Raw genomic sequence first — 24,978 nt, 5'->3', positions numbered from 1 at the left:
CATTCACAGCTGCTGCTCTTGCCCTCAGTAGTGCAGCCAGTGCCTCGCCTGCCTTTCCCTGACCTCTTGTTCTGAGAAGGAGGAGAGAAAGCTGCTTCACCCTGGCACTAACAGCTGGGAAGGGCTGTGTAGAATCCCCAGGAGGACCCCCAGGAGTTTTAGAGTTGCACCCCTGTAATATAAACCAGAATTGGAGAAAATTAGATGCTTAAAAAACATAAAACCCTATCATTATAGCCATGGAGACTCTCCCATCTGCTGCTGGATTTCCTGTCTTTATAGGTTGTGGTCACTAGAGGGCAATAAGACCTTTCATATGAGCCCATGAGGCATCTCCACCAGTAGAGGGTACTAGTGATTAATATTTTATGATGTATATGTGTACATATGTGTATGTATATGTTTATATTTAGGCATGTGCCACACATGCCATGGATGATCAGATCTTACATGTCAGCATAATAAATTAGAATTTCCCTAAAAATGCAAAACAGGTAATAATTTTCAAAACATTTCTGTATGGCCTTTGAGTACAATGGTAAGTATTTATTTTCAAGAATGGGTGTGTCTGATGTTGAAAGATTACAGTTCAAGAATCATAATGAAATTGCAATGGTACTTGACTTAGAAGGACTGGAAACCATCCAACTTTGAGATCTTGACCTACCCAGTCCTTTCCTAAACAAGGATATGTGGAATACAGGGGTTTCTTGATTCTGAGAGTTATGCCCTGTGTGGTGCTTGAAGATTTCATTTGGATTATTCTTAAGAATATTTGTATTTTTCAATGGTTGGCCTTCCTGCCTGACCCTGTCCTGTGAACAGGATATTTGTAAGATACAAATATTTACTGAGCACCTTCTTTGTACTGGGAACTGTGCTGGCACAATAATGAAAGAGAAAAGTCATGGCCTCATCTCTTTGGAACCTGAAGTTTAGTGGAAAGGCATGCAAGTTAACAAGACTTTGTCATACAGTGATAAATGCTCTGAAGACGGGGAGGAGTTAGCCAATTGTGTGTGTTAAGAGAAAGGGGGAAAGTGTTAAAGAATGTGTCAGGCAGGGGGTACACCATGTAAACTGTAAAAAGGTGGAGGTGGGAAAGAACGTTGTGCATTCCAGAAACTCAAATTTATTTGGTGTGTTTAAAATAAAATACTCTAAAGAGAGCGTGGTAAGAAGTGTGGCTGGAGATAGTCTGGACCAGATGGAAAAGGCTTTTTGTAAGCCATTCAAAACTGTTTGGTTTTGGCAATGTATTAGATATCTGTCACTGTGTAAAAATTATCCTAAAAATTAGCTTCATAAGACAGTATTATTTCACATAGTTTTTCTGAGAGTTAGCAGTCCATGAACTACTTATCTAGGCAGTTCTAGCTCATCAGTATCTTTTAAAAGGTTGCAGTCAAGCTGTTGGCTAAGGCAGCAGTCATCCAGTGTGAGGATCTGCTTCCAAATGGTCTACTCACAGGATTGTCTCAGTTCCTCATTGTGTGGACCTCTGCTTAGGGCTGTCATGGTATGGAAGCTGTCTCAGATCAAGTGATCCAGGAGAGAACAAGAGAATAATCCACGTGAAAGTCAGTTTCTGGTGTAGCCTAATCTCAGAAGGAATACATTATTATACCCATCCTGTATCTCTATTAGACCAATGTTGGTACAGTTTGAAAGGCAACTCGACAAGATATAGATACCAGGAGATGCGACTATCTGGGGGGCTGTCTTATAGATAATTCTCAAACTTGAAAACAAACTTCAACCATTATCTCTCAATTTTAAAATACTTCCCTATGATTGTTTTGGCCTGCATATGTACTAAAATAAGAATAATGCAAAGATTAGCATGTCCTCTTAACAATGACAGGCAAATAAGTGAAGCATTCCATATATTTTTGTTATTGTTGTTGTTTGTGAGGCTTGAACTCAGGGTTTGGGTGCTGTTCCTGAACTTTTTTTACTCAAGGCTATGCTCTACTACGTTCAGCCACAGTGCCTCTTCCAGTTCTCTGTTGGTTAATTGGAGTCTTACAGATTTTCCTGCCTGGGCTGGCTTTGAACCACAATGTTTAAATCTCAGCCTCCTGAGTAGCTAGGATTATAGGAGTGAGCCACTAGTGCTTGGCTTTCCATATTTTTTAAAGTGTCTCCTGTTTATTTATTTATTTACTTTTGGTAGTATTGGGGTTTGGACTGGGGGCCTTGTGCTTGCTAGGCAGGCTCTACTACTGAGTTTCACTTCCAGCCCTGTCTCCCTTTCATTATCCCTGTTTCTTCCTTCTGAGATCCTACAGTTAGAATTAGGTTAAGCCAGGCTGGGAAGGTGGCTCAGTGGTAGAGTACTTGCTTTACATGCATGGGACCCTGGGCTCAATTCCTCAGCACCACATAAGCAGAAAAATCCTGAAGTGGCACTGTGGTTCAAGTGGTACAGCACCAGACTTAAGCAAAAAGGAGCTCAGGGACAGCACTGAGTTCAAGCCCCAGGACTGGCAAAAAAAAAAAAAAGTTGGAAAAAAAAAAGAATTAGGTTAAGCCTTCCATTTTCCAAATTCTATAGCCATATCTATAGCTATTTCTATAGCCAATTTTATGGCATTTCTGCCATAATTTTTCTGTCTCACAGCATTCTAGGTAGTTTATTCTGATATTTCTTCCAACCCACTAATTCTTCCTTCAGTTGACTCTAACCCATTCATTAAGCTCATTTCAAAAACTGCTTTTCATTTTTGCAAGTTTGCTCTTTCCTCTAAATCTGACTTGTGTCAATGCTATTTGTACATTATGATTATGTTTTTATTTCTTGAAACGTTTAGCACATAGCTCTTCTGTATCCTTCAGCTGGCTGTTCTAATATTGATAGTCCTTAGGGATCTAAATCTGTTGTTTATTTAGTGTGTGCTGACTCTCATGGTGCTTGTTTTCCCTTCAGCTTGTTGATTTTCCATTGTGAACTTGTTGTATTTTTCAGTGTATAGGAATTCTATGGAACTAAATTGGTGAAGCTTCCCGCTAAAGAGGATTAGCTTCTTGCTTCGTTTCTGCCAATAGTCAGGGGCACCTCAGGCCTGGGACACTTTAGCACATCTCAAAGATTCATCTCAGTCAATATAGGAGTTTCAGGATTAGCTCTCTCACCTACCATTAGTCCAAAGCCAAGTATTTCAGCAGCATTACTATTGATTGGTTTAGCTCTTAGGCCTAGCCTATTCCTCTCTGAGCCTGCTTTTCTGGCTACTGCTCACTTTTTGGCTGGTGGGTATGAGGTGACTTTTATCTCATATCTAGCTGTACTGTAGTGAAATGATAGCTTTAGCCTAAATTTAGTCAGAGTGTTTACTTTTTATCCTAAAAGTAATACTGTTATTATTCAAAAGTTTTGAATGAAGGAAAGACATTCAGATTTTTATTTTTATTTTTGCTGGTCCTGGGGCTTGAATTCTGGGCCTGGGCACTATTCTTGAGCTTTTGTGCTCAGTTCTCTACCACTTGAGCCACGGCTATACTTTTCCTGTGATTAATTGGAGATAATAGTCCTCCTCCCCTGTCTGGCTTCTTACTGCAATCCTCATCAGATCTCAGCCTCCTGACTAGCTAAAGTTACAGACGTGAGCCACTAGTCCTAGCTCAGATCTTTATTTTAGAAAAATCTATCTGTTTCTATTGTGGGAAAGTGTTAGAGAGAAGCAAGCCTAGAGGTAGGAAGCCCAGTTAGGAAGCTGCTAAAACATCTGGATAAGACATGAGAGTGGCCTGGGACTGATAGTGGTAGGGGTACAGAATGCAATCAAGAGATATAAATGTGATTGGATATTGGGAATGATGATTGGGGGAAGGTAGACGCGTAGGTGTCTGGTATGAACAAGTAAGTGGATGGATGGTAGTACTACTATAGCAATACAGAACAGCAGGTTTGGGGGTGGGGAAATAGTAAGTTCAGTTTTAGACTTACTATGTTTGGCATTCTATAGAACATTCCAGAGGAAGTGTCCCTCAGGATGTTGGATGTACAGGCTGAAACTAAGGAACGATTGTAATTATGTATGCACAAGTTATTATCAGCAAATGGTTAGGAATTAAGGTGGTGAAAATAGATAAGCTTTTCCAGAGAAGTATATAAGAAAAGCAAAAGCTTGGCATGTTGATAAATGCCTATAATCCCAGCAGTCAGGAGGCTGAAGCAGCAGAATCATGAATTTGAGGCTAGTTTAGGTTATATTGTGAACTCCAAGCTAACTTGAACTACACAGTTAAGACTATCTCAGTACACAAAAATGAAAGAGAAGTACCAAGTCCAAAATCTTGAAGCACACCAATATTTAAGGGACTTGTAAGGAGACTGAGAAAGTGTGATCAAAGGAACAGAAAGGAAACAGAAACAATACTGTCATAGGATGCAAAGGAAATCGTGTTTTCCGGGGGCAGAGGAAGTTGATCAGCAGTGTCTATGGCTGTGAAGGGGCCCAATAGCTTAGTCTACAAACTGCACATGGGTCTGGGCACCAGTGATTCACCCTTATAATCCTAGTTATTCAGAGGGTTGAGATTTGAGGATTACAATTCAAAGTCAGCCCAGGCAGGAAAGTCCATAAGACCCTTTGTTTCCAGTTAACCATCAAAATGCCTGAAGTGGCACTATGGTTCAAGTGGTAGAGCACTAGATTTGAGCAAAAAGCTAATGGATAGCATCCAGGCCCTGGGTTGAAACCCTGGTATTGCCACTGAGCGAGACAGAGACAGAGATGGGGGGGGGGGGGCAGAAGTATAAGGAAGAGAGGCCTAAAAATCTGAGAACAGCAAGTTAGAATCTAGGATGCGTGCCCAGGATGGGCAAGGGCAAGGTAGAGATAGGACTTGATTATAAAGAAACTAAAAAGCTGACTAATTGGGTCAGTGTTTTCTATTGCATATTTTTCAGAACTCTGGTGTAGTAAAGTGTCCCGTGGAACAAAGGCAGATCAGCTGGAAAATGCTGCATGACTGTTTCTTCTCCCTTGGAGATTTTTAGTTTAATTTCTCGTGTACATAGACTGAGAAATCGCACAACAAAGAAATCTGTGCTGGGGATGAGCTCAGTGTAGAAGCCCTTGGCTTCTATCCTCTGCACTACAAATAGACATCAACAAAAATGTGTTTAATTTTGTTTTATTCAGTGTTAGCTTTGTCAGAAACAAAAACTTAATGGAACTATTAAATGGATTTAAACTATAGATTGATATGGTTGTAGGACTTCAGGTGGCCAAGAGAAGAATGTGTAGGAAAGGACAGGACAAGAGAAAGGGAGATCAGACAGGAAGTCATTCCAACATTCATTCAGCTTATACTTAGTGAATGTCCACTGTGTGCCAGATTCTGTTGGGAGTGCCAAAGATTGACATGAATAAAACTCCTAATAGTGTGAACTTTCCCTTCTTTACAGGCAGTAAAGAAGCAGCGTAAGCATATTGTGTATGTTAGAAGATGATAAATGCTGTGGAAAAGGGAAAAGTGGGACAGGTACAGTGGGGGGTGGCAGTAGATGAGCAGAGAGGAGTGAGGGCAAAGAAGTGAATCATGGGACCCAGAGCATGGCTGTGCTTGTTTGGGTGAGGCAGTGCTCATATGGAGGATCCAGAGAGTAGAGAAGGGAAACTGCTCCTTAGCAAGACCTCAGAAGGTGCTGGACCTAATGACTGGAAGTGGGCAAACTGTATCATCCCAATGCCTCTCACACTGTTATCATTGTTATTCTCTATACTGGCTCTTTCTGCCTCCAGATACGCACAAATCTTCCCTTTAATTGTCTTTGCCACCTTTTCCAGACATTGTTTTTCTCTTTTTCCTTTTGTAGTCAGATTCCTTTAAAACTGGCCAATACTCACAACTTGAATTTCTGACCCTCCCACTTCTTTATGAAAACCTTTCCAACCTTTTCAAGCTGTGGCTTCTGTCATAGTCAGTCCTCTCTCCTCTGTCTGGACACGAGTGGTTTCCTTCTATCCAGAGTTATTGATGTTCTCTTCCCAGAACTATGAATTGGACAGCATCAGTGATTCTGCTTTCTATTGACATAAATGACACCTACCTGGTTGTCACTTCTGCATCTATTTTTAAACATTTTCCTACCAAAACGTTATCTTGGTTTATCATTTCTTGTTTTGTCTTGTAATTGTTGTTTGAGGCCTGCCTCACTATGTAGTTGGGGCTGGCCATGTGATCCTCCTGCATGCATCTCCCTAGTGCTGGGATTACAAGTGTGTAATACTATGCCAGCTTTGGCTTATAATTTATTTAATTATTTACGTCTTACTTTTTATTTGCTAGACAGTAATACCATGCTGTCAGGACCATGTTATTTAATTTACCAATACGTTTTAAGCCTTAGTGTGGCATATTACTGAAGCTTAGTGAATATGTGTCAAGGGAGTGAAAAATGATAAGGTTGAATAAGATTATACATTACCTGTCTTGATCCATTTTTGAATCTTATGGTTTTTTTTAAAGAAAGGTTGTTCTAATAAAATCCCTACCATTTCTTAAAATCTTACCAATCTAATAGGTAAAGGTAGCCTCTTCATTTATTATATAGAATGATTTGCCATGTGTTTATTGGTACCCTCCCTCCCTCCCTCCCTCCCTCCCTCCCTCCCTCCCTTCCTTCCTTCCTTCCTTCCTCCTTCCTTCTCTCTCTCTCTCTCTCTCTCTCTCTCTCTCTCATAAAGTGTTTGTGTTCTTGTTGATGTATTGGTGACATCCTAGAGTTTTCTTACTTGTTTTTGTGAATTCCATAAATCCATTTAGCTGCCTCAGTATATAAACAAGGAATGTAAGACACATTTTGCTGAAGTGAGAGGCCCAGAGATGCAGGGAGCACCCAGTTCTTTTGGGGCAGAGTTCCTTCCTGGTTAGCATGCAGCCTTGTGCCTTGGACCCCAGCCATATGTGCCTTTATTTTGTCAGACCTTCTCTGTGGGTTCTACCATCTGCTCAGATTTAACCTCTTTTAAATCAAAATTCAGTTATTTCTCTCTTGTACCTTAGATGGGAATTTTATCCTACTATTTCCATTTTAGTCAATTTCTGTAGTGTTTTGCTCTACCATATAAATTCTTCTGGTAGAAATGTCCCAATATAGAAGAAGTGTGATTGAAGCTAAGATGAGAAATTTGACTATTTCTAGGAAATGTTTGTTTAAAATCATCCAAATGTATACATCCTGAGTAAAAGGAAGGATTAAGGACTGGAAGACTGAACCTGGGGTTTTTTCAGAGACAGAGGAAATGAGGGTCCTCAGGGTTTCCCAGTGATCTGGGAAGGTGAGAGGAAGCTGCAGGAAACACCTCTGGATCTGGCATTCAGGCCCGACAGTGGAACCTTTATTGTAAAGAAACCAGCAAGCAAGGAGCATCATTGCCTTATCACAGCTGATAAGGCAATGGGGTTAGTTAGGCCTTGCACTCAGCCTGGTGAGCAGACATGTGCTACCCTACAGTACTGTGCATATGACTGTAAGTCATATAATTATTTTCTCCATTTCACAAATATGAAAATTCAAGCTTGGAAACTTTCATTTGCCTCAAGTCAGATAATCAAACAATATGACAGCATTAAGATGTTCTTAAACTATGCGATATCTCCTCCTGAAACCTAAAGTTGCATGAAAGATTAAGTTAGGGTTTGGCAGGACTACATTCCTTTCTGGAATCTCTAGGGGACAGTTGGTATCCTTGCCTTTTCTGGTTTGTGAAAGCTGCCTGAATATCTTGGCTTGTGGTTTCCTTTTTTCAGCTTCAAAACTAGCAGGGTTAAGTTGAATTCTCCTCATCCTTGTCTCTCAACCTACCCTTCTGCCTCTTCTACTGTTTTGTTCGTCCATCTTAAGGATTGAGCCCACCTAGAGAATCAAGGCTAATATCCCCCTCTTAGAGTCCTTAATTTTAACCAGAGCTGTGAAGTCTATTTTGCCACTTAAAATAACAGCTACAGCTTCTGAGGACTAGTGAATGGCTATATACCATTTCTTGTATGTTTTTTATTGTAAAAATACTGTACAGAGGGGTTACAGTTACATGAACAAGGTGATGAGTACATTTCCTATGAGCATGGTTGCCTCTTCCTTTGTTTTACACCTACCATCCCTTCCCTCCCACCTCCACAACTATCCCCCCCACCCCTCCATTTAAGCATTTTGTTGTTGGGGTTTTTTTTTGGTGGCTCGTGGGGGCTGAACTCTGGGCCTAGGCGCTGTCCCTCAGCTCTTCAGCTCAAGGCTAGTGCCCTACCACTTGAGCCACAGCGCCACTTCTTGCTTTTTTCCAGGGCCTCGTGCATGTAAGGCAAGCACTCTACCACTGAGCTAACTTCCCAGCCTGGTACCATTCTTTTGTTTACCATAGTAATCAGATTATACCATAAAGTTCTTTATTTCTTGTGCTATTCCTGTCCCCTTGAGTCATTGTCAATACTCAGGATAAATGCTGTCAATTTTGTGGTTTTCCCTCCCCAGCTGAATTGACTCTTCTGTCCTTTTAGTCCTCCTTGAAGTTCTTTTTCCTGTGAAACTAGGACCTGTGACATTTTCATGTATTTAGCTGTCTTCTATGCTTAGACCTGCCTCGAGCCCCTTAGTTCTAGGCAATGACTGGCTTAATGTTCTATTCCAGTGCCCAGCATAGGGCCTGGCATATACCTAGTATTATATATAGTATTTAGTAATGTTTACTAAGTGAGCAAAAGACTGTTTTCACAAGGAATTTGCCTTAACAGTGTTCTAGGATGCAGAAATCCCTCAACTTTAAACCCAGGGGATCTGACCCAAGTTATAGGACCAGCAAGGGGTATTGCTTATTTTAAAACAGAAACTTTGTGGAGCAAATAATGACTTTTTGCAGATCATTAACTTCCTTGATGTAGCTACTGACCAACTTGTGACCTTAGGGAAGGGTTATAGGGCCTCATTTTTCCATCTGAATGATCACAGCATGGACCGTACTACAGAGTAAAAGCAGGGGCATAAGCCGGTGCTGGTGGTTTACATCTATAATCCTAGGTTCTCAGGAGGCTGAGATTTGAAGGTCACAGTTCAAGTCTAGCCCAGGTGTGAAATTTCATGACAATTATCTACCAAAAAGCTGGGAGTGGAGCTGTGACTCAAGTGGTAGGGTACTATCCTTGAGCAGAAGCAGCAGCACAGGGATAGCACCTAAAGCCCTGGGTTCGTATGTTAAATCTGAGAACCATATGTCAAAGGTGAGATGTAGGTAACTGTACAATGTTGGGCTGGTTGCAGGAAGTAGATCACTGGGGACACACTTCTGAAGGGAATATTGGAATATCCATGCCCTCCTCATTCTTTTTGCTTGAGAGAGCAGCTTTGTTCTATCACATGTTTCCTAGGATGGTCTCCCTCACCACAGGCCCAGGAACAATGGAGTCAAGTGACTATCAACTGAAATCTCTGAACCATGAGCCCAAATAAATCTTTCCTTCTTTAGTTCATTTTCTGAGGAAATTGTCACAGCAATGGGAAACTAACACAGTATCTTCACTCATGTAATCCTAAGAACAACCCTCCAAAGTAGGGGCTAACATAATTTCTATCTTTCAGGTGAAGAAATTGAGGTACTGAAAGACTAAGTTAACTCAGGACACAGGGCAAAAGGCAGGGCTGAATGTAAACACACACACATACACACATGCACACACATGCACGCACGCACTCTTCTGCCTAGGTTGGCTTCAAACCATGATCCTTAGATCTCAGCCTCCAAAGTAGCTAAGATTACAAGTGTGAGCCACCAGTTGACAGTGGGGTTTTGTTCTTGTTTTGTTTGTTGTTGTTTTTTTACACCCCTGGTTCTGGCATTTGAACTCAGGGCCTCATATTCTCACTCAGCTTGCTTACTCACATCTGGTGCTCTATCACTTGAGCCATGTCTCCAGCCCAACTTTTTGCTAGTTAATTGGAGATGGAGTCCCATGGACATTTCTACCTTTCTGGGTTTTTTTTTTTTTTTTCCCCTTCTGGTTCTAGAGCTTGAATTCTCAGGATAACATGTTCTTGCTCAGCTTGCTTGCTCACAGGTAGTGCTACCACTTGAGCCACACCTTCAGCCCAGCTTCTTTTTTTGCTTTAACATACATGTTCTGCCTCAAGATGTTTTTGCTTGCCGGGTATCGGTGGCTCATCCCTGTAATCCTAGCCACTCAGGTGGCTGAGATCTGAGGATCACAGTTCAAAGCCAGCTCAGGAAAGTCTGTGAGACTCTTATCTCCAATAAACCATTCAGAAAACCGGAAGTGGCGCTGTAGCTCAAGTGGTGTCCTCACCTTGAGTTGAAGAGCTGAGGGATAGTGCCCAGGCCCAGAGTTCAAGCCCCACAACCAACCAAAAAAAAAAAAAAAAGATGTTTTTGCTTGAGAGAGAAAATAGGTACTTAAATACCGTAGGCAGTGCTGGGGAGGTAGCTCTGGGTCAAGCTAGCAGTTTATAGCATGTATAAGATCCTGGGTTCAATCCCCAGCACCACATAAAAAAATTAAGTAAATATTTCAGGCGAGGGAACAATGTTAACTATAGGTCAGGAATGTAGGAGAAGACCAGACAGCATGACCCAAAATGGACATACAAGGTGCTTTCTATAGATAGAACTTTATTCATGGAGAAAAGCTTGTGGAAGGACTAGGAATGAGGGGAGGAAGGAAAGAGGGCAACATGTGAGAGGTAACGACAAGAAGGCCCAGAACATCCAGAGCTTTAATGATTCATTTGGCTTAAGGACAGTGGAGAGTCATTGAGGGGTTTTAAGTAAGTATGTTATGTGATCCAGTTCATATTCTCTCCCTCTCTTCCTCTCCTCTTCCCTTGCCCTTCCCCCTCCCCCATTCCTTCCTCACTCCTCCACTGCCCCCCCATGCTGGAATTTGAACTCAGGGCCTCACAGTCATTAGACAAACTCTCTTCCACCGATGTATATCCTCATGCCTGTCAAATTGTCTTAAAACAGTCATTAAAACAGACTTCAGTGTTGAGAATGAATTGGAGAGGGCCAGATTGCAGACAGAAATTGTTCAGTAAACTGCTGCAGTAGACCAGTAGAGAATGAGGAGAATCTGAATCAGGGCAGTAAGAAGGAGAGGGAAATGAGGAGGAAGAGTAAAGGATGTAGAGAATGATAAGAAGTGGGTCTGTCTGCCATAAAGAATGAAATTATATCATTTGCAGGAAAATGGATGGAACTTGGAGGTCATATATAAGTAAAATAAGCCAGACTGAGAAAGACAGATATTGTGTGTTTTCTCTCATGTATGCAATCTAGACCTAAAAAAATAAAATAAAAATGTTTACAAGTATAAAATGGGGACTAGGGACTGTTACTGTTTGGGGGTGGGTGGAAATCCCAAAACCCCCAGTGGAAGTGGGGGATGTGATCAAAGCACCATATATGCTTACATGGAAATAAAATTGTTTGCAAAGGAGGTAGAATGGATAGGAGAGTAAAAGAGGAGTGAATGTGATTTAGTACAATATTTGCATGTATGAAAATAACACAAAGGAACCCCTTTGTAAAATTAATCTATGCTGATATTTTTAAAAAAAAAAAAAAGAACTGGGGCTCATGCTTGTAATCCTAGCTACACAGGTGGCTGAGTGGTTGAAGCCAGTAGAAAAGTCAGAGAGAGCCGGGCGCTGGTGGCTCACGCCTGTAATCCTAGCTACTCAGGAGGCTGAGATCTGAGGATCGCAGTTCAAAGCCAGCCCGGGCAGGAAAGACCGTGAGACTCCTATCTCCAATAAACCACCAGAAAACCGGAAGTGGCGCTGTAGCTCAAGTGGTAGAGCGCTCGGCTTGAGCTGAAGAGCTGAGGGACAAGCCCAGGCCCAGAGTTCAAGGCCCACGACCGACCAAAAAAAAAAAAAGAAAAGTCAGAGAGACTCTATCTCAAATTAACTAGCAGAAAAAGCTAGGTAGTAGGCATGGCTCAAGTGGTAGAGTACCATCTGTGAACAAATAAGTCAGGGGAGATCATGGGGTCCTGGTTTCAAGCCACAGTAGTGGTACACACAAAAAAGTAGATCTGTACGTCTTGGAATGACTGCATGAACATAGGATGAGAGAAATTGTAGATTGCAGAAGGATGCTTCACTGTGTGACAGGAAATGCTGAGTTAGAAGGGCATGTGGAATAAGCAAGTGGACATGTGCAGTGAGAATTGGGTATTTGAGTCTTGTACTCAGTGGAAACTTTTGCTAGAAGTTAAGTAGTTAGAAGTCATCTACTTGTAGGTAAAGGTTGCACTACCAGTGTAGGTAGGATTACTCCAGGCAAGGCAGGTAAAGGAAGGGAAGGCCAAGTACAGTCCCAAGTTGAAGTTCTTTAATGAAATGTTTAGCAAAGGATCAGCAGCCAGCAGAAGAGGTAGAGAAGGAACAGTACCAGTACAGGTATTGTCTCATCAAGGAAGGAAGAGCATATTTCTGAAGGATGAGGCAACAGTGTTATATGCAGACAGGATAAGCAATGTCGGGACAGGGAAGGTTTACTGGATTTGGTAAGAAGAACTCTGCATGAGGACTCTCCACATCTGTATTTCACATATATTAAACTGGGTCAACAGTGACTTTCCAGAGAGAAAATAAAAGGATAAAGTAAGGATTACATGATGGGAAGGAGCTCTGTTCCAAAGAACCCTGGATGTTTCTCTATTACAGAACAGCACAAGCTATTAGATGTTTAGCTAGGCTAGCCACTAGATTGTGAACAGAACTGCATAGATGCATATGGTCCCACTACTCAGAAGCGACTCCTCTGTTAATAATTTTATTATAAATTCTTTAAGGCTTTTTTTTCTCTCCTTATAAACAAATATGGTGTTTACATGTATACACATATGTAATTTTAAAAGTAAATATTGGCACATAATGAGCATGGTCTTTAAACACAGTGATCGTCTTTCCATGTTACTGCATGTAGAACTATTCCAGCATTTAGTTTTTGTTTGTTTGAGTCAGAGTTTGTTTGTTTAAGCCCAGATTGGCCTAAAACTCAATAATCTCCTTGCCTCATTCTCTCAAGAGTAAGAATCACAGGTGTGTGCCATCACACCTGATTTCCTATTCCTGTTTTTAATGACAACACAGCAGTTATTGTTTCAATGGACTATACTCTTTTTTTCTGTGCAGAGTAGAGCCTTAATGATGAGCTTGTAGGTTGTTTCTAGTTGTTGTTGTGTTTTTTTTACTATCTCAAACAGTACTAAGGTGAATATTTCTGTCTTCTTTGCACCCTTTAGCAGAATAAATGTTGGCAAAAGTCCAAGGATTGAGTATTAATCATTTCTGTGTCCTTAGTACCAGGCATGAAGTAGATGCTCAGTAAAAGTGTTAAAGCACCCTGAATTTAGGACTTGCAAGTCCTATAAAAACATTTATCTTTTGTTTATTTATTTTTTTAATTTTATTTATTTATTTTTTTTGGGTCTGGTTGTGGGGCCTGAACTTTGGGCCTGGGTGCTGTCCTTCAGCTCTTCAGCCCAAGGCTAGCACTCTACCACTTGAGCTACAGCGTCACTTTGGGCTTTTTTTTTTCTGCTTATGTGGTGCTGAGGAATCAAACCCAGGGCCTCATGCATGCAAGGCAAACGTTCTACCACTGAGCCAACTTCCCAGCCCTTGTTTATTTATTTTTGATGCTACGGATTAAATCTAAATTCTCAAATATATAAAACACATACTGTGTAACTGAGTTATACCCCCAATCTTATCTTTGTTATTACCATCTGAAATAGTAGTTAACTACACATGCTATTGGCCGAGTGAATAATCTCCAGGATATGGAAAATTATACTCAGAAAAGGAAAGTATTCAGCAGTAAATTTGCTTTTAAGTGGCATATGTATCAAAAGTATTTTCCTCAGCATTGGTACGCTAGGAAGCATCTTTAAATAGATGTTTAAATAGTTCTTTTTTTTTTTTTTTTTGGTTGGTCGTGGGACTTGAACTCTAGGCCTAGCAGCTGTCCTTCGGCTCTTTAGCTCAAGGCAAGCGCTCTAGCACTTGAGCCACAGCACCACTTCCCGGCTGTTTCTGTTTATGTGCTTTACCACTTGAACCACAGCGCCACTTCCCAGCTTTCTCTGTTTATGTGGTGCTGAGGAATTGAACCCAGGGCCTCATGCATGTGAGGCAAGCACCCTACCACTGAGCCACCTTCCCAGCCCCAATAGTTCTTATTTAAATTAATTAATTAATTTTTTTTCGGTCAATTTTTTTTTTCTGGGCCTGGGAGCTGCCTGAGCTCTTCAGCTCAAGGCAAACACTCTACCACTTGAACCACAGTGCTACTTCTGGTTTTCTGATGGTTAATTGGAGGTAGAGTCTCATGGACTTTCCTGCCCAGGCTGGCTTTGAGCTATGATCCTCAGATCTCAGCCTCCTGAGTAGTTAGGATTACAGACAGGCTTGAGCCACAGGTGCCTGGCTTAAATATTTCTTTATTTCATTTTATTTTTGAGTTAGCATACATTTGTATTAATGGGTTTCTGTGTGATATGTCTCTATATGAACCCAGTGCACTGTGGGCAAACTCGCCCCCTACACCGTATACCTTTAGCCCCTGTCATGCTCTCATCCCATTGCTGTTAGTGTGTTACTTGGTGCTATGTGATTTCCACTAGTTCAGGCAGCATTTCTCTGGCTTTTCTAGATATTTGTTTTTGTAGAGGTACTTTTGCATATTGATATTTTTTATACTTCCCTTTTTTCTACACAGAAAGACGTAGAAATAAACTCACTACTTTAACAAATTCCCATAGTCCCTTTTTGTCCCATTTCATCTTTCTCTTTTGTGTATGGGGTGTTTACTGAAGTATTTTTTAAGGCCAGGTCTTAAACCTTTTGTCTTTTGGGGCCAACATACTTGAGTTTGTGTGTCTAAAAGCTATGGATGGTACTGGGGTTTGAGCTGAGGGCCTTGCCCTTGCTAGGCAAGCACTCTACCACTTCACCAATCCACCAGGCCAAATTTCACATCTTTTCTTAGGTAACCCTAATGCTATTTTTGTCTTTAAAAAATTAACAATCATTCCTTGATATATCTTGATATATTCCTTGATATATTCCTTTAATATCTAGTGCAAAGTCCTATTTCTTGTTTATCTCAGAATATCTTTCAATGGCTCCAGTAGGAATTTGCATCCCATTTGGTAGTTTGGACTCCGAAGGCTCTTTTAATCTTTAGCAGTCTCTAGCCCTAAGCCCCTTTTGTAAACAAAGCCAATGACTATTGAAAACATGTCTGCTGTGCTATAGAATGTTCCACATTCTAGACTTCTTTGTTTCTTCATAATGATGTTTTAACTTATCCCTGTCTCTCATATTTCCTGACTGGAGGTTAGTTTTGAATGGCTAATTGGGTTGTGGTCCACTTTTTCTGTGAGGGAGGTTGTAGAACTGCTTTACAGGCAGAGTTGTCAAGCACTTCCTTTATGCCATAGCCAGCTTTTAGGTGCTAACAGTTCATCCCTCTGAAGGTGCCTCATCAACCTTCCATGGAGTTGAATTACTTCATCAGGGGCTAAACATTTTTTATTTCTTTTCAATCAGTTAGTTAAATAAAGAATTTTCCTTTAATACCTAGGGTTGTTTTGTTGTCTTGTAATGTAATACATACCAAAAAAACGCACAGAAAATGATTAGCTCATTTTCTTTGACATTTTTGAACTAAAGAGTTAGTACCTCTTAGTTTTTTTTAAAGAATCTATTGATATTACACTGGCCAGTCCTGGTTCTCTCCCAGAGGTTGTCTAATTTGTGAAAGCATGTCTGATTCTGCACAGGAGCCTTTGCGTCCTTGGGTATGTAAGGGACACACCAGTTCATCTAGTCCTGTGCTTTTCAGAAGACAGTTTCTCTCCTCTGTTCCAGGTCATGCCGTGAACAAGATGCGTAAACACTCAGATTCAGAGGTGGCTAGTCTTGCCAAAGAAGTTTATACTGAGTGGAAAACTTTCATTGAAAAACATTTGGATAGACCTCCTATTGAAGTTCGAAGTGATCCCAAAACTGAGTCATTTAGAAAAAATGCCCAGAAATTACTTTCAGAAGCCTTGGAATTAAAGGTAATATACTAATTGGAGTGTAATTACTAGGGTCTCTTGGTTAAACTTTTTTTTTTTCATGAAGAACTTTCAATCTTAACACTGTAGTCTTATTCTAATAGGTAATTCTTTTAAGGATTCTGGGAGAGAGGCTTTGGAACCACCAAGATTTGGGTTGAGCTAGTAGCTTATGCCTATAAGTATAGCTACTTAGGAGGCTGAGACTTGGAGAATCACAGTTTGAAGCCATCCTGGACAGAAAAATCTGAGTAACTGACTATCTCTAATTAATCAACAAAAAGCTAGGCTGGAGGCATGGCTCAAGTGGTAGTGCACCAGCTGTGAGTAAGCAAGCCAGACACAAACAACAAGGCCCTGAGTTCAAGATCGGGTACTGACAAAAGGAAAAAAAAGAAAAAATAAATTTAAAAACCAAAATGAATTAGATAGACATATTCCCTATCATCTCCATTACCAGAAATTTCCATAATATTCGTGGTTTGAGATGTATATATATATATATAGTGGACGGAGAATTTTTGCTCATTAACAATAATATTAGTCATTATCAAATAACAAATCTTGAAAGTAGTTAGTACCTGAAAAATCAGACATGTACCATACTTATTTTTTTCTTTCCCCATCATACTCCAAAATATCCTTATTGAAGTACTTTTGAAGTATAATTTAGTATTACTAACAATGGAATTCAGAAGTCTGATTTAAGTGCTAGATATCATACATTCTTAGAGAAGTTTGTTTTGTTTTTCTGCACTGCTGTGTACATGCTAGAAAGTCCTTTACCACTTGAACTACATCTCTAGCTATTACTACTATATCCTCAAAAAAATAACAAACCAACCTTTTTAATCTTTCTAGCTCATTTATTTATCCACAAAAGAAAATCACTTGGAGTTTGATATATACCAAATAAGATGCTGGGTTTTTAAAACAAGAAAATGAGAAAAAAGCAGAAAGGAAAAGAAAAAAATGATCACTAAACCTATCACTCAGACATAATCTTTTTCGGTGAATTATTACAGCATTTTAAAGAAGTGCTGGGCAAATTATGATTATCCAAGGCTTTTTTAGAGTGAATTATGTATCAGATGTTCTGTAATACTTTTTATTGATCATGTAAATAATAATGCAGAAAATTGACATAATTATTTACATTTGTGTTGTCTCTTGAATATTGATCAATTTCAATTAGTGTCATATTGTGTATCCTTGTTTATATGTCTTTGTTTTTCATGTTTATGATTTTTAATGTCTTCTTGATAGTTCAGTGAATTCCTAAAGGAAACTTCAATATGAATTAAAGAGAGGGGGGAAAAAATGTGAAAGTTGTAAGTAATTTTCCAGAGTATTGATTAGCCAACAGACTTGCTATTTTAAATAAAGTTTATTTTTGAAATAAACTAAAATTACTGCGCATACAGTGTGGGTATATAATATGTAGCTAATGTGGTGGTAAATATCAGTTCCCTGTGGTATCTTTTTAAGTAAATGATAATAACGAAGCCATGCTTGTAAGAATTAATGAGCAGTTTGCCTGCTATATTAAACTCCATAATAATTATCCTTTTAGTTTATCCATTAATTATCCCTTAAATGGCACATCAAGTGGTAAGCACTCAAGTGTTACAAAGCAAAGTTAAAAAAGTGATACATTCGTTAGTGCTTTCCAACTTAATTGGGGGAAAGATCAGATTAAGCATAACTGACTGGTTTAGGGCCTAAATTAATTTTTTTAAATATGTATCTTACTATCTTCCTTGGCCAAAAAAAAATTGATGGCTCTTCCTTGCACAAGCAGCATTTAGTGATATTTTTGTATGGCATGTCAGCAAATATAAATACAAACAATTTTACTAAATATAAATACAAACATTTTTACCCTAGCACCCATCATTATGAGACATTTCCATATTAGGGTAAATCAGTGAACCATTTAATCCAGTTTCTTGTCTTTGGCCATAACCAATATTGGGTGTATTCAAATCAGACACTGAGTTTCCATAAATGTTCTTGTTATCAGGCAGTACTGAACCACAGGTAAGTTATTGGCACAGTGACTGACAGGACTTTACAGTTTGATCTTAGCATGTGTTTTTTGGAAATACCATAATCTACTCATTACATTTTTTGATAGAAAAATATGTTTCCATTTTATTTGTTTCCGTTATATCCTTTAATAGTGAATACCACCAATGAAGAATATGCACACAGCCAAATGTTCATTTCTTTATTGCCTTATAGATCTTGCTTTCTAAATTCATGGATTATTTCCTTGTTCTTGGAATAATAGAACAGATGAATAAAAACTCTATCGTTGAAACCCAGGCTCCCTTCCTCTTTCTCCCTTCTGGATCATCTTTGTTCTTCCTTGTCTTTTAGATCTTTCCTCCCATGAACATCCCCTGTGGTGTCATTCTCTTACTTCCCCTTCCTCATTATCCACTCTCCTTCCTACCTCTTGGCCTGTGATCATTTTCCTATTATGTCATTAAAAAAAAAATGAACCTGATTCTCAAAGTGAGCCTGTATCATTAAGAGTTATGAAACACTGGCTGGTTGGCGCAGTTGGTTGTCAGATGGTGCTAATGAGATCCAGGTCAGGGGGACGTTCTCATATGGGACTATTAGTTTTTCCTTTGTTTAATGGTTTCGGACTGCACCCCTGGCTTTGACCAGCTCTCTCATAAATGTTATCAAGTGGTCAAAAAGAAGTGTAGATAGATATATACAAACCTAATCAGATGATCAGAAAACCCATTCAAAGTTTGCTTCCAGTAGATATTTTAATTCAACAAATGTTTGGTGGGGATCTACTAAGGTGCTAGAGGATATTGCAGACAGTCAAGTTGCATACTTTGTTCTAAGAAGGCTTATTCTGTTGTCTTAGAACCTGTAAATGACCAATAAAAATGTGATGGGGTCTGAAATAGTGGTGCTAGCAAATCATATTAGAAACACCAAGTATGAAGCAATTAAGACTGAGCTGATCATGAAACTTCATGGAAGAGGTGGTAGACATTGTTTGAAACAGTAGGAAATGAGGGAGTATGCATGGGGAGAAAAGACATACATCCGACAGATATTTATTGAGCACTTACTGTGTGTCAGCACTTAGACTGGGTATGGAAAACTTAGAAATGGATCAGATCTATGGTGTCAGCTCTAGAGGTGCTCACAGTCTTCTAAGGAAGCTAGACAAATGCATAGTTACAGAGAAACATACAAAGACCTTGTTCCCTTGTGTTTAAAGAGCTTATAGCTACACTGATTGATTATGATAGTTTCCTTTCCTTTTTCTTTCTTTTCTCTCCTTCTCTTTCTTTCATTTTCCCTGTTTCCCTCTTCTCTTTCTTCTCTCTGTCTCTTTCTTTCTTTGTGTATGTAGTGGGGGGGGGGGGGTGCGTGTGCACACACATGTACATGTACATGCCAGTACTGGGGCTTAATCTCAGGGCCTGATGCTCTTGTTTATTTTTTTTTCTCTACCACTTGAGTCACTTTAGTTACGGTAGTTTTCTACCAAGTATAATAAGTTCCATTCTCTTTTGTTTTTTATTGGTTGTAGGACCTGGACACTGTCCCTGAGCTTTTCGTCAAGGCTAGCACTCAACCACTTTGAGTGGAGCAACAGCTCCACTGCCAGTTTTCTGGTGGTTAATTGGAGATAAGAGTCTCACATACTTTCCTGCTCATGCTGGCTTTGAACCACAATCCTCAAATCTCAGCCTCCTAAGTAGCTAGGATTATAGGCATGAGCCATCAGCGAGTGCCTGGCTAATAAGTCTATTGTTTAATGAAGGACAGCCCTAGGTGGTTGTGTTTTCTATCTTCTTCCAGCTATAGCCAGCCACTTGTTCAGCATTGAAGAACTGAATAACACATAGATACAATAGATAAGAAAAGCAAATTTCATTTGATACTGAAACAGGAAAAAAGGAGGTTGACTGGGTTTTGTAGGTGGGGAGATGGATAGACTAAAGGGAAGGAAAGGGGCAACAGTTGGGATTGGTAGTAAGGCCAAGGAAAAAGCAAAAGCAATATGAAACCATGTAAAAAAGAGACCAGGCGGCTCATGAAATACCAAGAAAAGATCTGGTCACTGAATGAAGTAAACCCCTAAACTCCTTTCTAGGAGCCCTATTCCCACAAGTGCCTCACAACAACCTCTTTTCTCAGTCTCAGTCAGACACTGGTCTTTTCATCCTAAAGCACTTCCTTAAAGCACTAATTTAGCTCCCACTGGAAAGGGTTCATCATCTTGGGCAAGTTTGTGTCACCTAGAGGCGTTCCTTACTGCATTCAGTGAACTTGTTACACATAATAATGTATAATGAATCATTTTCCTTTGTGATTTATTTCTTCACTGATTGGCTATCATTTAGCAGGAAGCATGACAAAAATTCTTGATGCTCCTGTTCTCCCCGGTCGGTGGCCTACAGTTTTCTTGTATACTCTGTCCCCTCTAGGCTGAGAGGTCAGGTCTTTTATGTTCTGTGTCTCCAAGATCAGACCAGACATTGTGGCAATTTTTTTTCTCTCCAGTTCCCGGTTTTGAACTTAGAGTCTCATGCTTGCTGGATAGTCAATCTACATGCCTCCAGACTGTTTTTTGTGCTGATTATTTTGTAGATAGTCTGGATTCCCACCTGAGTATTTGCCTGGACTGTAGCTAGGATAACAGGCATGCAGTACTACACAGACTTTTCTGCCCAGTCCTCATGATTTCAGCCTCATAGTATCTACGATTACAAATATGAGGCATTGGTTCCCAGCTAGTAGCAACTCTTTCTTGAATGGAGTATGTATGAGTATCCAGTTTTGTGAACTTCAGGATACTCATCAGAGTTCTCTTTCTCAGAGTCTCTCTCCTTCCCTCCCTGCCTCCCTCTCTCTGTCTCTCTCTGTTTTTCTGTGTGTGTCTCTCTCTGTCTCTCTTCTGCTCCCTTGTTAGTCCTTACATCTTTCTTTCTGTGTGTGTGTGTGTGTGTGTGTGTGTGTGTGTGTGTGTGTGTGTTGTCAGTCATGGGGCTTGAACTCGTGGGCCTGGGCACTGTCCCTGAGTTCTTCAACTCAAGGCTAATGCTCTACCACTTTGAGCCACGGCACCACTTCTGGTTTTCTGGTGGTTAATTGGAGAAGAGTTTCACAGACTTTCCTGCCCAAGCTAGCTTTGAATTGCAATCCTCAGATCTCAGCCTCCTGAGTAGCTAGGATTACAGGCATGAGCCACCAGAGCCCAGCTTGGTCCTTACATCTTTAAAAATTCTCTCTCTCTCTCTGCCTACTACTTTCCTACATAAGGACATGTTGTCAAATGTCAGGTAACCCTTTGTTTTTGGTGTGCTTTTTGAGGCAAGGTCTTACTATGTTTCCTAGGCTGTTCGCAGACTCTCAGTTTTCTTGCCTCTTCCTCCTGAACTTGCTGTCCTCCTGCATCAGTCTCCTGAGTGCTGGAATTAAAGGCATGCACCCAGCCTGATCTTTTCTTCTTACATAGAAGTAGAATAGATGTGCATAATAGTATATAAAACACGGTGTCCATCTTGGTGAATTTATCGCAAAACAAATACCTTATCAGCTTGCCAGTTCCTGTTCACTCTCCCAAGCTAGATATAGTCTCCTCCCAAAATCAGGTGCTGGCCTCCTGGGTCAGGTGGCTTCCTTAGAGCCTTGCTCCTCACTGTTCAGCCCCTCCTCTTTTCTGTCAGCCAGTGCCCCTATAATCCCCACCTGAGCTTCCCCCTGGACTCAAAGCCAGGCCTCCCTGGGTCACTGCTTGGTCCTCCGCCCAAGCTCAGGGCTTGGTGCATAGTAAATGCTGATCAGATAGTAGAATAATGCCTAGTGGGAAGAGAGAAACAAAGGAAGAGAGAAAAATCTGTTCCTGTTTTCAAAGAACTTATTGGGGGTGGGGGGTGATGCAGTCAAATAGAGATAATTATAGCATGACATATAACAATGGCTATGGGGAGCTTGAAAAACCTCCTGTCCTTTGTGCTCTCTGTGTGTCTGTGTGTATGTGTCTATGCATGTGTTGCCTAGGTTTTAACACAAAGTCACAGAAGTATGTTTCCTAGGGAAAGGAGTGCCCTGCTGAGGGAACATGTGCCAGTCAGAGGCACAGAAAGAGGGGCCTGATAGCAGGTTCTAGTGGTTACACTGTACAGTCAGGATGGGATTGAGGAGGAGGAGGAGATGGGGCTGGAAAGGAAAGTAGGACAGACTGTGTGGACAAAGTCCCCAGAATTGCTACAGGACTCATCCCATAGGCTTGCTTTGTTAATAACTAAGTCTGTCTGCTGAGGTCTCTCCAAATTCAGTGGGTTGCCAGGACCTATGCTGACATGGAGGAGGTCAATCGGAGTCTGGGTCATATCCCAGCTCTGTCTTGTAGTAGTTTCAAGAAGCTTGACTTCTTTACCTTGAACCTTAGCTAGCACATGTGATCATATGAGTTATGAACATTCGGTGTGCAAAGTGATTTATAACCTGTCCGTACACATTTTAGGATCCTAGCCCAGTGTTTCTAGAATGCTGTAAGGGGTTAAAAGACACTTGAAAAACAAAAAGAAGTACAAACTGTTACACTGATTTATTATCCTCGGACTTCGTTTCCTGGTTGGGAAAGTACAGAGCCCAGTACCGGTTGCTTAGTTCAGGCCAGTTTCCTGTTATAATGGCAAATATTACCACCCGGCAGGGGTTGTGAATGAGGTCCCTGTCACAAAGCACATGGCCTTGTTCCTTAATTGCCAGGGTGGAATTAATTTGCTCTTCCTGTTTCTCTTGTGACAGGAAGTAGATGTCCTTGAATTTCAGTTGATTAATGGAGGCCTCAGAGCAGAGTGCTCCAGCCTCTCTTGCTTTTAATCCTTATGCAATGCAAGGCCCTAATTTGATAATTTTGCTGTTTTTTAGATGGATCACCTACTGGTTGAAAATATTGAGCGGGAAACGTTTCATCTCTGCTCCCGCCTCATTAACGGGCCGTACCGGCGGATGGTGAGAGCTCTGGTCTTCACATTAAAGCACCGAGCTGAGATCCGGGATCAGGTGAAGAACGGCTCACTGCCGGTCGGCACGTTTGTACAGACCCACAAAAAGTGACCCAGGACCGTTCCAACCCTGGGCTGGGCAGAGAGGAAAAGGGGCTTCTCTTTGCCATTCAAAGACTCTTTTGAGTTTGGGTGACGGCGGGCACTGGCTGTGCTAAATTTTCCCATGGTGCCATTCCTTCAGACAGGAGGCTGGAGCCATGGGAGACAGGCCTGCAGGAACATGCTTCATTAGCTGCGGTGCGCGGGTGCTGCCTAACAGGACGCACGCCGGCTGTCACTGGGAAGCGCCATACGGTTGCCATCACCCAACACGGGGGAAGGGTGATGGATTTCACTGTGAGCATGCCAAGGACACCTCTAAACTTCCCATGTCAGGCAGATGAAGTTACCACTTTATTTCGCCACCCTGCAGGTAACTGAAACTCAATTACCGCTGCTGCTCACTCGGTTCCATCCCCCTGAGTTTAGACAGCTCCGGTGCCTCTCAGAACTCCCTGTCTGTTCTCTTTGCTCTACCCCAGGGGTGAGCCTGCCAGAGCCTTGCAGTAGCCCTGCTTTCCACAGCTCACTTATCTGAGTGGTTCAGCTCTCCCTGGAAGACCTTCTGCGTTGGTCTCCGGAGCCCCCATGCTGAGGCTTCTAATGAGGAACTGGCCCGAAGCCTTCCCCGCACCTCGGGGTTTATTTGAATACTTCTGCTCTCAGTCTAAGACTCTGTAGAAGATGCATAATGAAATTGCTCTTGCAATGAATTACTGCTGTTGAAAAAAAACACATACATAGATTTCAAAATGGAATACTTTCATAGGGCCTGCCCTGTAAACATTTATGTAAATGATATTTGCTTTTTAAAAATAATAATAAACTGATGTGTATTTTAAAACAAAAGGCATGTTTTCTTCATTGAAAAGCATTTGGGGTTGAGAAAAGGAACAATTGGTGTAACCAAATAATAGCAGGACAAGAGTTTGCAGGAGGTAGTAAGACCCAAGGAATGCTTTTTGTAGATTAGGGGAGAAGGGAGCATGTTTGCCATCAAAAGAGAAGGAAGCAATAGAGAAAGCTTAAAAGCTAAGGAAAAGAAGAGATGAGTTGGAAAGCAAGGCTAGGAGAAAAGGGGCTGCTACTTTCAAAGCGCTGCTTGCTCAAGATAGTTGATTGAGATGAATCTTTCTTCAATTTTTTTTAAACCCTGCTTAATGTTCCTACCTATTATATGATTTAGGTATTGTTCCCACATTTCAGATTTACTCACTTGTTCCACACCCATTTCCTGAGCTCTCATTCCATGAGACCTGGTGGACACCTAGCAGTAGCTTCGCTTAAAACCCTGAGGCACACGGAGCAGGACTATCTTGTTCAATTTCCCACTGCTAGTAACCATTGCAGCTAGAATACTAATTGAGCACTTCCCACTGTGGTAACATTCAACAAAAAAGGAAATGCTCAATTAAAGAATAGAACAGGAGATTCAGAGAGGTGTTGTAAGTTACTGGTTCCAGCATCCCAAGCACTCTAGCTGGGAACCAACATTGGAGGGAGGATGTCAGACTAGCTCCCACCTCTCCTTCCTGTGGCCAGATGAGTCCTAATGCTTCCTAAATGTATGTATTTTTATGTACATATGTATGTATGTGTGTATGTATGTTTTTGTTAGTCATGGGGCTTGAACTGAGAGCTTGGGTGTTGTTCCTGATGGGCTGGTTTCAAACCACAGTCCTCAGATCTCAGCCTCCTGAGTAGTTAGGATTACAGGCATGAACCACCAATGCCTGGCTCCCTAAATTTATTTAGAATTTGTGTGTGTGTGTGTGTGTGTGTGTGT

At 40.9% G+C, this 24,978-nt stretch overlaps 1 protein-coding gene across 2 annotated transcripts in view; it reads left to right on the top strand.

Annotated features, from left to right (window-relative positions):
- Positions 1-24,041, top strand: part of Tceanc2 (transcription elongation factor A N-terminal and central domain containing 2) — a 51,273-nt gene extending 27,232 nt beyond the window's left edge. For both annotated transcript variants that reach the window (XM_042669694.1, XM_042669693.1), the window contains exons 4-5: positions 15,902-16,095; positions 23,014-24,041. In XM_042669694.1, the coding sequence (XP_042525628.1) occupies positions 15,902-16,095; positions 23,014-23,202 (383 nt within the window). In that variant the 3' untranslated portion in view covers positions 23,203-24,041. The remainder of the gene's footprint in view (positions 1-15,901; positions 16,096-23,013) is intronic.
- Positions 24,042-24,978: the final 937 nt, after the last annotated feature.

The sequence above is a fragment of the Dipodomys spectabilis genome, unplaced genomic scaffold, assembly GCF_019054845.1.
Source record: "Dipodomys spectabilis isolate Male_0828 unplaced genomic scaffold, ASM1905484v1 ptg000504l, whole genome shotgun sequence".
In the NCBI taxonomy this organism is placed as follows: domain Eukaryota; kingdom Metazoa; phylum Chordata; class Mammalia; order Rodentia; family Heteromyidae; genus Dipodomys; species Dipodomys spectabilis.
The sequence above is the reverse complement of the archived record's forward strand: the minus strand, read 5'-3'. Positions and strand labels throughout refer to the sequence as shown.